The 14,288-nt window shown below is 37.6% G+C and overlaps 1 protein-coding gene across 3 annotated transcripts in view; it reads right to left on the reverse strand.

Annotated features, from left to right (window-relative positions):
* Nucleotides 1-14,288, reverse strand: part of GALK2 (galactokinase 2) — a 141,116-nt gene that overhangs the window by 120,787 nt on the left and 6,041 nt on the right. The window contains exon 1 of one of the 3 annotated variants that reach the window (XM_029237200.1): nt 9,385-10,339. The exons of 1 other annotated variant lie outside the window; for it this stretch is intronic. In XM_029237200.1, coding sequence (XP_029093033.1) covers nt 9,385-9,509 — 125 coding nt within the window. In that variant the 5' untranslated portion in view covers nt 9,510-10,339. Of the gene's footprint in view, nt 1-9,384; nt 10,340-14,288 lie in introns of those variants that run through there. One more of the 3 variants, XM_029237202.1, reaches the window with a different exon arrangement.

Genomic DNA, 14,288 nt, shown 5'->3' on the forward strand with positions numbered 1-14,288 from the left:
GGTGATTTTTATGATGCTATTGATAAATCTTTATGCTCTCTGCCTTGTATCTTCCATTTTATTGAGAGGGTTGAAACAACTTAGGTTATTTGTCCATCAGATTCTAGACAGAATTATTTAAAAGGTTCATGTTTTTCAATGAAAACAATAAACTGCAAAAGCAGATAGTAAAAGGTTAAGTAAGAAAAGTCCCCTGCTTTTTCAGGGCATTAAAAAGATATATAAATACAAAAGTAACCAACAGAAAAAAAATATCAATCTTCCTAACTACCAAAGAAATTTCAAAAACAGATAAACCAGTAAATAAACACAGAAACTATATTATAACACATAATTAAAAAATAAAATGACTAAGTTGAAATCAAATATATCAGTCACATCAATAAAAGAAAGTGTAAGGAAAGACTCAAAAAGACAAAAGTAGAAAGTAATGATATGGGGAGTAGAAAAACAGTAGACCTGGTTAACAAATTAAACTCTGGGTTTTTAGGGGAAAATTTAACAAAATAGACAAGCCACTAGCTAATGAATTAAGAAAATGGGGGTTGATAAAGCATAAATAAACAAAATAAGAAATAACAAGGATGAGATAACATTAAACAAAAGAAATTTTAAAAGTCATAAGAGACTACTTTGTAGACCTCCATCCAAATAAATTTAAACTGTAATAAAGAAACTGACTCCATTTTTTGATGTTTACTTACAGCTTTTGAGCTTCAACTCTCCCTCTTTCCCCTTCTGCCTCATATCAAGCAAGTGGATAAAAAAGCCCAGGTGCTCTCTCTTTTGTCACCAACCAAACCATAGCACACCAGTTCCATCTCCTAACCACTACAAAAACCTCAAGCTAATCTCCTTTCCTTGCTCTCTCAAGCCATTTTTGGCCAGCTTGGGTGGCCTGCTCTGCCCTCCTCAGAAAGCCTCATTATGTGAGTAGTAAACTTTTCATACCCTCTTGTTCATGTGGTATTATCAGTCTCAACATCCGAACCAAATTTTTGGGTGGGAATCCATCCTGTTTCTGTGGTATGGCCACAACAGAAATCCTAAAGAAATGGATAATTTCCTAAGGAAATACAATTTATAAAAACAGATCCATTTCCATAGAAGAAATAAAGTCATCAAAGAACCACCTCACACATATGGATTAAGCCCAGATGTTTTACAAGAGAGTTCTACCCAAGCATGAACATCAGATAGCCCATATACTCCATGAGTTGTTCCAGAGCATTGAAAAATAAAGAAAAGTGGTCTAATTCTTGCTATGAAGCAAGTGTAACATTGATACCTAAACCAGATAAAGATAGTCCAAGAAAATACAACTACAGACTGTCACTCTTGAATATTAATGCAAAAGTACTTAATAAAATATTAATAAACATAAGGCAGCACCATATTAAGAAAATAATTCATATTAAGTGGCATTAACTCCTGGAATGAAAAGTTGAAAATATTAAGATAATCTGTTAAAATAATATATCATAATAAATCTAAGGAGAAAAAAATTATAGGACTACTTCCATAGGTGTTAAAAAGCTCCCAATAAAATTTATTCTGAAAGGTGTTTATCTTAACATGATTACATATATCTCAGTCTTAAATCCAAAGCTAATTAATGAGGAAATTCTAGAGACATTTCTGCTAAGATCAAAAACAAGACAAAAAGTTCTACTATCTCCACATCTAATCCACACAATACTGGAGGTATCAGCCAATACAATTAGACAAGAGAAATCAAGAATCAAAAAAGAAGTAAAACTATCTCTACTTGGAGATAATATAGTAGGATGCCTAGAGAGTCCCAGAGAATCAATTATAAAACCAACTTAGGGACTTCCCTGGTGGCACAGTGGTTAAGAATCCGCCTGGCAATGCAGGGGACATGGGTTCAATCCCTAGTCCAGGAAGATCCCACATGCCACGGAGCAACTAAGCTGGTGTGCCACAACTACTGAGCCTGCGCTCTAGAGCCTGTGAGCTACAACTACTGAGCCCGCGTGCCACAACTACTGAAGCCCGTGTGCCTAGAGCCCATGCTCTGCAACAAGAGAAGCCACCACAATAAGCCCACGCACCGCAACGTAGGATAGACCCCACTCACTACAACTAGAGAAAGCCGTGCACAGCAACAAACACCCAACGCAGCCAAAAATAAAATAAATACATAAATTAAATTTTTTTAATAAAAATAAAAGCTCATCCATGATACTGCTGGAAATTGATTTTCACGTTCTTTAAAATAAATAAATAAAACCAACTTAAATAATAAAGAATTCACAAATATAGCAGGATATAAAATGAATACTCAAACATGAATACCCTTCATGTGCAAAATCAATGACCAATTAGGGCTATAATGGTAGAGCAAACCTTGTTCATAGCAACAAGAAAAGACTAAACATTTAGGAATAAATTTAACAAGAAATGTGCAAAATTTATTTAAGTAAAGCTTTAAACACTCTTGAAAGACATAGAATAGATTCAAAGAAATGGAAAGACGTCCTTTGTTCTTGGATAAGATGACCCAACATCATAAGGATAGTTATTCCCAAGTTAATTTATAAATTAAATTAATTAAATTAAATCCCCCCAAAAAAATACCAACAAGGTTTTCTTATAGAGGTAGACAAGTTGATACAAAAAATCATGTGGAAAACAAATATGCAGGAATAGTGGGGAAAACATTAAAAAAGAACAACTGTGAGGACGGAGTAACCCTACCAAACATTAAAACATACTATAAAGCCTCTGTAATGACAACAGTGAGGTACCAGCACATATATAGACAAGCAGACTTCAGTAGAATAAAAGGTTCAGAAATAGATACAAGTACATACAGAAACTTAGTATATGAGGAAAGTGGCATCTCAAATCACAACGCAAAGATGAACTTTTTAATAAACAGGGGTAGTAAAAGTGCTTAAACTTTTGGGAAAGATAAAATTAGGACCATCTCTTACACAAGAATAAACTCCAAATGGATCAGGCACTAGAAGAAAACAAATGGATTTCAGTATAACTCAACATAGGGGAGAGGTTTTCTAACTATGACTCAAACTTCTGAGGCAATTTTTTTAACTTGACAAATTTGACTATATAAAGATTTTTTAAAACACATGGCAGAAAATTTTATAATCAAAGTCAAAAGAAAACTAGCAAACTAAGAGAAAATATTTACATGTTACAGATATATTCTTTATATTAAAAAAAAAACTCTGAAACTGTAACACTCCTAGAACACAGGCAGAACATTCTTTGACATAAATTGTAGCAATATTGTTTTGAATCTGTTTCCTAAGGCAAAAGAAATAAAAGCAAAAAAAACCAAACGGAACTAAACTTCAATGCTTTGGCACAGCAAAAGAAACCATCAATAAAATGAAAAGATAACCTACTTTCATAGCAGCATTATTTACAATAGCCAAGATATGGGAGCAACCTAAGGGTCCATCAACTGATGAATATGATGGATAAAGATGATGCGATATATCTATCTATCTATCTATCTATCTATATATATATATATATATATACATACACACAAACATACATACACACACAACAGACTACTCAGCCAGAAAAAGAATGGAAATCTGCCATTTGCAACAATGTGGATAGACCTAGAGAATATTATGCTTAGTGAAATAAGTCAGAGAAAGACAAATACTTTCACTTACATGTGGAATCTAAAAAGTAAAACAAACGAATATATATAACAAAACAGAAACAGACTCACAGATATAGAGAACAAATGATTGGTTACCAGTGGGGAAAGGGGAGGGCAAGATAGAGCTATGGGATTAAGAGATACAGATTACTAAGTATAAAATAGATAAGCAACAAGGATATATTGTACAGCACAGGGAAATATAGCCATTATTTTGTAGTAACTTTAAATGGAATATAATCTATAAAAATATTGAATCGCTATGTTGTACACCTGAAACTCATATAATATTGTAAATCAACTGTACTTCAACTTAAAAAACTCAAAAACTGAGTGAAAAATGACCAAAAACTGGATAGAAAAATGTGCAAAAGATATGAACAGAAAATCCATACTAAGAGTAGTTCATAAATGGACCTTAAACACATGAAATTAGAGAAATGCAAATTAAAACTACACCAAGATACTATAAGAATTGTGAAAATTAAAAAGTAACAACACATTCTGTTGGTGAGGTTCTGTGGAAACAGGCACTTTTCTACATTGGGTTGGGAATACAAATTGGTACAACACATTTGGAGGGGAATTGGACAATATCTAACAAAAATACATTGGCACTGATTTTTTTTTTATAAATTTATTTTATTTACTTATTTTTGGCTGTGTTGGGTCTTCGTTGCTGTGCACAGGCTTTCTCTAGTTGTGGTGAGCGGGGGCTACTCTTCATTGCTGTGTGTGGACTTCTCATTGCAGTGGCTTCTCTCATTGCAGAGCACGGGCTCTAGGCTCACAGGCTTCAGTAGTCGTGGTGCATAGGCTCAGTAGTTGTGGCTCGCAGGCTCGGTAGTTATGGTGCACGGGCTTAGTTGCTCCGCAGCATGTGGGACCTTCCCAGACCAGGGCTCGAACCCATGTCCCCTGCATTGGCAGGCGGATTCTGAACCACTGCACCACTTGGGAAGCCCCCATTGGCACTAATTTTTACCCAACAATCCTATGTCTAAGAATTTACCCTGAAGGTATTCTCCAGCAATATGAAAATACATATTCATGAGATTATTCATTGCAGAATTGTTTGCTATTGCAAAACACTAGAAACAGCCTAAACACTCTTACATAGGAGAATGTTTGAATAAGGTACGGACTATTTACAAAATGAAGTAATATGAAACTATTAAAAAAGAATATAGTTTCTAGAAATTTTTCTCAAGTGATTTCCAGAAATATTTTGTCATAAGAAATATGCAGGGCTTCCCGGGTGGCGCAGTGGTTGAGAGTCCACCAGCCGATGCAGAGGACACGGGTTCATGCCCCGGCCCGGGAAGATCCCACATGCCGTGGAGCGGCTAGGCCCGTGAGCCATGGCCGCTGAGCCTGCGTGTCCGGAGCCTGTGCTCCGCAACGGGAGAGGCCACAACAGTGAGAGGCCGGTGTACCGCAAAAAAAAAAAAAAAAAAAAAAGAATATATATATATATATATATAAACTGTCTATACAACAAAAAACATCATAAAGTCAAAGGAAAATTGCTAAACTGGGAATAATATATATAATATACATAAAACAACAAATGAGTTTATCCAAAAATATATACAGTCACACAAAAAATACATACATAAAGAGTTCCTAAAAGCTAATAAGAAATAAACAATCTAATAACATCTTTTTTTTTTAGGGCCACTTGGCAGCAACTATTAAAATTATATTTTTATTTTTTGAAACTATCAAAAATTTTAAATGTGCATTACCTTTGATATAGATTCCATTTTTATGAACAAGCTTAAAGAAACATAAAAAATGTTCAAGGATAAATGTATAAAGATTTTTACTGCAGCATTGTTTGTGAGTAAAAAATTGGCAACTTAAATGTACACTCTAATAATTGAGTAGTTAAATAATGATATTCATACTATTAAGTACTCTCAGCCCTTAAAAAGTGAAATATATCTGTATGGAGTGATATACCAGAATCCCTAAGAAATATTATTAAGTGAAAAAAAGTAAATTACAGAAAACCAAATATGATTCCACTTATATGAATATAATACAACTTTTATTAAAAAATGTTAACAATGGGACTTCCCTAGTGGTTCAGTGATTAAGACTGTGCTCCCAATGCAGGGGGCACAGGTTCCATCCCTGGTCGGGGAACTAAGAACCCATACACAAAAAAATGTTAACAATGGTATTATAAAGATACAATGACACCAAAAGAATACAATGATATTGGGCTTCCCTGGTGGCGCAGTGGTTGAGAGTCCACCTGCCGATGTAGGGGACACGGGTTCGTGCCCCGGTCCAGGAAGATCCCACATGCCACGGAGCGGCTGGGCCCGTGAGCCACGGCCGCTGAGCCTGCGCGTCCGGAGCCTGTGCTCCGCAACGGGAGAGGCCACAACAGTGAGAGGCCCGCATACCGCAAAAGAGAAAAAAAAAAAAAAAAGAATACAATGATATTACAAGGATACAAAACAAACCAAACTTCTAAGAAGGGAAGTGAGAATTGGCAGCACAGGATAAGAATCAGATTATGAGAAAAAGAACTGTGCAATTCTCAGGCTTTACTGAATACATTTTTAAATAATCCAAATCTTTCATATTAAGAATGTGTTTATACAGCACCATTAGTCATAGAGCCAAAAGGTAGAAATGACCCAAATGCCTATCAATTGATGAATGGATAAACAAAATGTAGTATATCAATACAGTGGAATATTATTCAACCATAAAAAGGAATGAATACTAATAACATGTTACAACATGGATGAACCTTGAAAACATTATATTAAGTGAAAGAAGACAGTCACAAAAAAATACATTATATGATTCCATTTATTTTAAATGTCCAGAATAAGCAAATCTACAGAGACCAAAAGTACATTAGCAGTTGCTTAGGGCTTTGGGGGATTGGGGAGGTGATAGCTTAAGGAATGCTGGGTTCTTTGATGTGGGGGCGGTGATGAAAATGTTCTAACTTTGATTATGGTGATGGTTGCATAATCCTGTGAATATACCAAAAAACATTTAATTGTAAAATCTAAACAAGTAAACTGTATGGTATGTGAATTATATATTAATAAAGCTGTTACCGAAAAAATAATAATAATCCAATAGTTTAAAACTTAATCCCAAAGAGAAGGAACAGAATGCAAAGAAATTTAGAACAGTGGTTCTAAATGCAAAGAAATGCTAAGAATGCAGAGGTTGCTAAGAATGCAAAGAAAGAACAGTGGAATCTGAAGTAGTCTTACAGTACAGGGTGCAAGCAAGATTGGGACGCAGAAAAAAAATTAGAGTTTCTATTTCTATTTGATTTTTTTAAATGAATGAAAAAGAAATTAAGTTTACTAAATAAAATATATAACATGGTTGACTAGTCCCTTTACTCAGAGGGTCATGTGTCCTGTGAAGCTGAAGAGGCATTGCCAACTAAAAATTGGCACTTGCCAGCTACCTCTACAAGGATTAAATCACAAGCTGCTGTGACTGCTGACCTTCAACACATCCTGAAAGGAGTTCAGGGTGTAGCTCAGGAATGAGGCACTCTGTGCTCTGGGAAAAACCAGCAGAACAGGCCTTCAGATAGTTAGATATTATCAGGAGAAGATTTTAAGAGCCCAATTCTTGCATCTCCTCATATCTAGAAAAGCACTAAAATCCTTCATGGTGACATCTGCTCCTTGTGACTATCAGCAACCTTCTGAAAAAATGTGTGCTTGACTGCATGTATCCCCCTTCACCAAAATCATATATACAGATATTCCCCCCTACCTCTTCAGAGCAGTTTCTCAGAGTGATCTGAAATGCTGCTTCCCAGGCTATAGTCCTCATTTTGCCCCAAATAAAACTTTTTTTAATATTATGTCTTTTAAAATTATTTATTTAGTTATTATTTGTTTGTTTGGCTGCATTGGGTCTTCATTGCTGCACGTGGGCTTTCTCTAGTTGTGGTGAGCGGGGGTTACTCTTTGTTGTGGTGCACGGGGTTCTCATTGCGGTGGCTTCTCCTGTTGTGGAGCACAAGCTCTAGGTGTGCAGGCTTCAGTAGTTGCAGCAATGTGGGCTCAGTAGTTGCAGCACGTGGGCCCTAGAACACATGGGCTTCAGCAGTTGCAGCGCGTCGGCTCAGTAGTTGTGGCTCGCAGACTCTAGAGCTCAGGCTCAGTAGTCGTGGCACACGGGCTTAGTTGCTCTGCATCATGTGGGATCTTCCTGGACCAGGGATTGAACCTGTGTCCCCTGCATTGGCAGGCAGATTCTTAACCATTGAGCCACCAGGGAAGTCCTCCAAATAAAACTTAACAACTCTCACGTTGTGTATTTTTTTCAGTCGACAGCATCCTGCAGAAAGAGCAGGAGTTCCAAAAAAGACAGTCTGATCTTGGGGCCCTCATGCATTTTTTTTCCCTTTCAGCATATTGCAGCATCTAACAAGTAAGGTGGGTTTATAGATATACTATCTAGATTTAACTGAACTCACCCCTGATAAAATGAATAAGTGGCTGAAACGCTGCTTGAAGTTAATAACTGTATTAAGTGAAAACAAAGGAAATGGCAAAGTGCACACTTACCTATTATATGAGCTCTTCTGTAGCTAGCACAGAACACTAAATATTAACAATAAATATATGTTGCAGGAATAAATACTGTAAAGGTCCTTAAAGGAAAGAAACAACTCTAAGGAAATTAAGTAAACAATTCTTCACTTTTAGTACATGTTGCCATCATCCCCCTTCTCACAGGGTAACTACAGAAATATTGAGCATTATGAATAAAATGGCATAAAATGGAAACAGAATATATGACATTCATGAGTAGTCTAAGGCCGTGTTGGTCTCCATAATCAAAAATTACATTTCTTTCTGGTAACTAAAGACCCACTGTTTGCTGGCTCAAGGGTGAAAAAGCATTCGCAAGTTTCAGTAAGCTGTAATATTGTCGACCGTCGCGTGACAGTCATAAACCAGGAAGTAGGAAGAACTTTAGGACAATTTTAGAGAAAAAAGTTAACAGGGAAAAAAACTTAGAAACAGCAAAGAGGGAGCAAAGCCAACCTTAGAAAAGCTATAGGGCTAATACACCGCAGGTGGAGGCTTCATTCTATGAGATTTCTGTCCTATGTCAGAAAGAAGTACTTCCACGAAGTATTTGCAAGATGCCCTCAAATGAAAATATCCTCCACTTGGTATCACTTAAGCTGTTAGCTATTCCGTAGCTAGGTACTGGCAGCAGATTTAATTCCCTAAGTGACAAGGCATAGATTACATGATTTGTTTAAAAGGATGCAGAGACCAAAGGGGTTTTTTGGTTTGGGGGGGGGTCGTTTTTTGTTTATTTTTGTTTTGGCGTATTTGATTGTTTTCAATTGAATATTTTAGAAAGGAGACTTTAAAAAGCACTATCAGCTAGAAGGCAAAACAAAGAAGAGATTCAAAGCTAATTTGGGTTTTTCTGCTAAAGCCCAGCAGAGTGTCCCACCCTTCTGCAAGAAAAAGGTAAAAGAAGGATCTGCATGGATGAAGCAAGACACACAAGGTTGAACAGTGTTTGCAGCGCGGTCTTCTTGCAAGTCCAGCCAAGTAGCCTTATAATATCCCAAAGATTCTGTCTGCTCCCGGGGGCAAAAGCTGCGCCTCAGTGAAGGGCCAAAAGGCCTGACACCATCTACATCTATCCAACCCAAGCGATCCCAAAGCGCGGCATCTCCTCTCCCCCACCTGGGATGTTCTGCCACCTGGACTCGACGTACGGCAGGGCCCTCCGTAGCCATATTTCGCTCATCTTTCTTTATCTCTGCAGTTTCAACCGGCGAAGCAAGGTTTCCGAGGTAATCACGAGACATCTGCAGCAAGAGCCCTTTCTTCCGGGCGACACCGGCACTTACTCCGCGGAAATCCTGCCTCTTCGCTGAGGTGGCTGCTTCCAGTCGGCCCCGCCCGTGGCTCCTCCTCCCTGGGCCCTGAGGCTCGGAGCCTTCCCAGCCTCTGTCAGGTACTGCCACCGTGCTGCTTTGAGCCCCCGGGGACCCGGGGCGCGCAGGAGCCCCTGATCCGAGCAAAGCCGAAGTTTTCTTTCTGCGCCCTGGGCCCTGAGCACGTCTGAGCACAGAATTACAACCTGGCACCTCAGTTTGCCTTTTTTTCTTTTTTTAAATTAAGTTAGGGGTCTTTTTTTTCTTTAATGACCAGCAGCAACTTCCCCCAATAACAGTAAAATATTTAGTTATTGCTTCTTAAATGGATTATTTCAAAAATCAGGCAATATAAAATTGATGCGGTGCTTGATTTAAACATATTTGCATTTATTTCCATAATAGAGGAATTGGTGGGCCTTCCTAGAACATAAGTAATAGTGAAAAGAAGAAAATACATGTCTATCAAACTGCAAGATACTCTTAGCATCCAGTTCAACACCTTGATTTTTCAGTTGCCTAGAAAAATCCCAGATACCCTATCTCAAGAAGCACACCACCTCCACCCACCTCATCACTCTACCATATTACTGTTGTCTTTCCTTCATTGTTCTTACAAGTTCTGCGTATTTATTTTATGTATTTATTGTCTGTCTCACCACTTCCACCATCACTACCACTAGAAGGTAAGCAATTTGAGAGTAGGAACTGTGTATCCCCAGTACCTAGAACAGTATTTGGCACACTGGTTTTTAATCAATAGGTAAGATGAACTGAATGAATGACTGAAAGGTAAAATGACTCGTCTAAGGTCGCACTGTTAATTGGTAGCAAAACTTGAATTAAATTTCAGGTCTATTAACTCTCTAGTGTACTCTGTACCTCAGAATGCTGAGATTAAACCCAAGTGAAGCCAGCTACCAATACACCTATCCCAAGGTTTCCTAGTTGAGGAAGTTTAGGCCAACATGCCCAAAACACTAAGGGTACAGGCATACCCCAGAGACATTCAACAAGTTGCCACTGCAGAACTTCTATATGTGTATGCTGGGTAAGGGGAAAGGGGAAATGAAGGCTAAAGTGTGAATTGACAGTAGCAAAGGTAAGCTAAAAGGGTTGCAGCCCCTTGGCACATCCCTGTTATTACTGTAAATGAAACAACATGGAACCAACGTTACTCTGGTCTCAGGGCTAATTTCTCACTATTATTTCAGTCCCTCCTTATCACTTTCAAGTGAAGTGATTATATCTCCTCTTTTTGAACCCCAATAAATCCCAGTAGGATGCTTATTGTGATTTACTCTTGAGTAAGAGGAGACATCATTGTCACTTCTGTAAATAGGTTTGAATGTGGAGAGAACTTAAGTGAGAAAATATGTAAAACTTTTAGGAACATCAGTAAATATGGAAAAGGAAAGAAAATTTTTCATTCAGATATATTTCTAACATACCTTTTATGGTCATTGAAAAATAAGTAAATTCTGAAGCTCTGAAAGTACTGCTTTGTTTTTTTTTAAATCGTCCCAAACAAACTCATTTCACACAGTTTGCTTGTTCCCGACACTTGCAGAATCTTAGTTCCCTGACCAGGAATTGAACCCAGGCCCATCAGTGAAAGCACGGAGTCCTAACCACGGGACCGCCAGGGAATTCCTTTCCAGCGCTTTCACTGCTGGGGGCCTAGGTTTGGGTTCAATCCCTGGTCGGGGAACTAAGATCCAGCAAGCTGTGCAGCACAGAGAAAATAAATAAATAAATAAATAAACAAACTAATTAATTAATTTAAAAAGAAAGAAAGAAAACAGTGACTATGAACACTCTGGTTCATAAAAGAATATTTTCTATTAAATGTGTATTTGATGGCCAAATATTAACTTTGCTAAATGAAACCTGATAGCAAATCATTAATTTGGATCTTGTATCCATTTCTACTGCAGTCTCAGCAAAACTGATACAGACTAGAAAGCACCTTATAGAGCAACTAGTAAAACTCCGTTTTTTGAATGATGGACTCAAAGTGAAAGAGTAAGGGCTGGAATCAAAACCCAGGTCCTAGACTCCTAGCCCAGCCTACTCTGAATGTGTGACATCTGATGAGACCCCAGTGAAGTATGCTTAAAAAAAATTATTGAAACAATTAGTAATTTTTGTCCACAAATTAAAATGTATACATTGTAATTTTAATAAAACACTGCTTTTAAAATAACCTATTCTCAAACTACTAGAGAACCCCAAATAGAAACCAAAAGCTACAATTAACATTACTTTCTTATACTATCTTCCTTATGCCAGGCTTCCTTATATGTAAGTAAGCACTTCACATATATTATTATCTCTTTAAATCTTCCCAACAACCCTTATGAAGTGAAAAAGTATTGTTCTTTTGCCAATTTTAAAATACTACTTTTGTTCTTATTAGTTATATCTGATAGTGAAAATGTTTAATGTCTAAATTTTACAGAATGTTTATTTTCACAAATCTTGAACCTCTCAGTTCTTTATTTTTTGCATATGGACACACTTACAATAAGGTTTACAGTCTAAATTATAAACTAACATAGTATTTCATGATAGATTCCCTTTTTTAATATTTATTTTGCTGATAGATTCTTAAACAGAAACCTAATTAACAAACTTGATATTGTTTCTCCTCAACTGACATTAGTCTCTGTTCAGATAAAATATTGTAGCAAAAAAATAAAACAAACACCAAAATGAAACAAAACAAAAACTTGATCCATAGTAAAAGTAGGAGACTTCCTTGGCAGTCAGTGGTTAAGACTCCATGCTCCCAAGGCAGGGGGCTTGGTTTCAATCCCTGATCCCTGGTTGGGGAACTAAGATCCCACACGCCACAAGGCGCGGCCTAAAAAAAAAAAGTAAAAGTGTGAGTATTAGAGGTCCACAGACCTAGCTAACTCCTACATATGTTTACGTCTCAGCTTAAAAATCACTTCCTCAGGCTTCCCTGGTGGTGCAGTGGTTGAGAGTCCGCCTGCCGATGCAGGGAACACGGGTTCGTGCCCTGGTCCGGGAAGATCCCACATGCCGCGGAGCGGCTGGGCCCGTGAGCCATGGCTGCTGAGCCTGCACGTCCGGAGCCTGTGCTCCACAAAGCGAGAGACCACAACAGTGAGAGGCCTGCGGTAATCACTTCCTCCAGGAATTTTTCCCTATTCCCTGTCCCTTCTTCTACCTTCAAAACAGTCTCGGGCTTCCCTGGTGGCGCAGTGGTTAATAACCTGCCTGCCAATGCAGGGGACACGGGTTCGAGCCCTGGTCCAGGAAGATCCCACATGCCGTGGAGCCTGTGCGCCACAACTACTGAGCCTGCACTCTAGAGCCCTTGAGCCACAACTACTGAGCCTGTGTGCCACAACTACTGAAGCCTGTGCGCCTAAAGCCCGTGCTCCGCAACAAGAGAAGCCACCGCAATGAGAAGACTGCGCACCTCAATGAAGAGTAGACCCCGCTCACTGCAACTAGAGAAAGCCCACACGCAGCAATGAAGACCCAATGCGGCCAAAAATAAATAATTAAATAAATTTATTTTTTTAAAAACTAAGTCTCTAAGATCACAGATCATTTATCTGAAAAAAATGTTATTTCCGTGGTTCAGTCTGTACAACTTCTGGAAAATACTTTCTATCTTGATTTATATATAATCAAAAAATATTGTTGACAATTGGGAGAATCTACTTCAGTAACCTATTTTGGGTATTTTCTCATTATGGTAAATAATATATTATACTTATTTAATGTCTTATTTATAATGATGCTGTATGTTCCTTATTCACCTGTATATACAATAGATACATCTCTCTAGCATATAATCATTTAAATAAAGGCAAAAGATACACTCACGATTCACAGAAATATATATTTATGTAGTTAAACATAGCATGCTGATCTTTTATAAAGCAATATAAAAGGAACAGAAAGTGTGCAAAAATGGTTTAACAGAATATAGGCTGTTTTGCAGAGTGAAAAACAACAACAATGCCTCTAGGCACCTTTACTGCCCAGTCATAGCAATTATCATACCAGGACTGTTATTACTTGTGTGTTTCCTTATCAATCTGGTCTAGAGCCTTGCTACTCAAAAGTGTGATCCTCAGCATCAGCATCACCTGGAGCTTATTAGAAATGCAGAATCTGGCGACCAGGCCTACTCAATCAGAATCTACAATACAAATATGTCATTTTAAATTTCTATAACCATTTTAAAAAGAGTAAAGCTAAATGAATTTTAATAATATATTCTACCCAATATGTCCAAATATTATTTCAAAATATAATCAGTATAAAAAGTTATTGCTATTTTACTTTTTCATAGGAATTCTCTGAAATCCAGTGTATATTTTACACTTACAGCACATCTCAATTCCAACTAGAAAGAAGGGGATGCTGTATTAGACAGCACAGATCTATAGGACTATAAGCTCCTTGAAGGTAGGAACTGTTTTATTCTGGTTTTATAGACTCTGGTTCAGTGTCTAACAGGCATTCAAGGAATGTTTAATGAAGGAATACGTTAATGAACTTGGATTAACGTGGTTCAGCCACTTACTAACTTTGTGACCCTGGGCAGGTCTGAAATTTTTCCTCCTTAAAGGGGAGATAAAATACCTACTTCATGGAGTTGTTATGAAGATTTTAAAAACCATCCCAACCTCCCCTCCAGTCATTCTCTATTCCCTAAATCTGGTT

This window comes from Monodon monoceros, unplaced genomic scaffold (genome assembly GCF_005190385.1).
Source record: "Monodon monoceros isolate NGI ecotype Baffin Bay Population unplaced genomic scaffold, NGI_Narwhal_1 Super_Scaffold_21, whole genome shotgun sequence".
NCBI lineage: Eukaryota > Metazoa > Chordata > Mammalia > Artiodactyla > Monodontidae > Monodon > Monodon monoceros.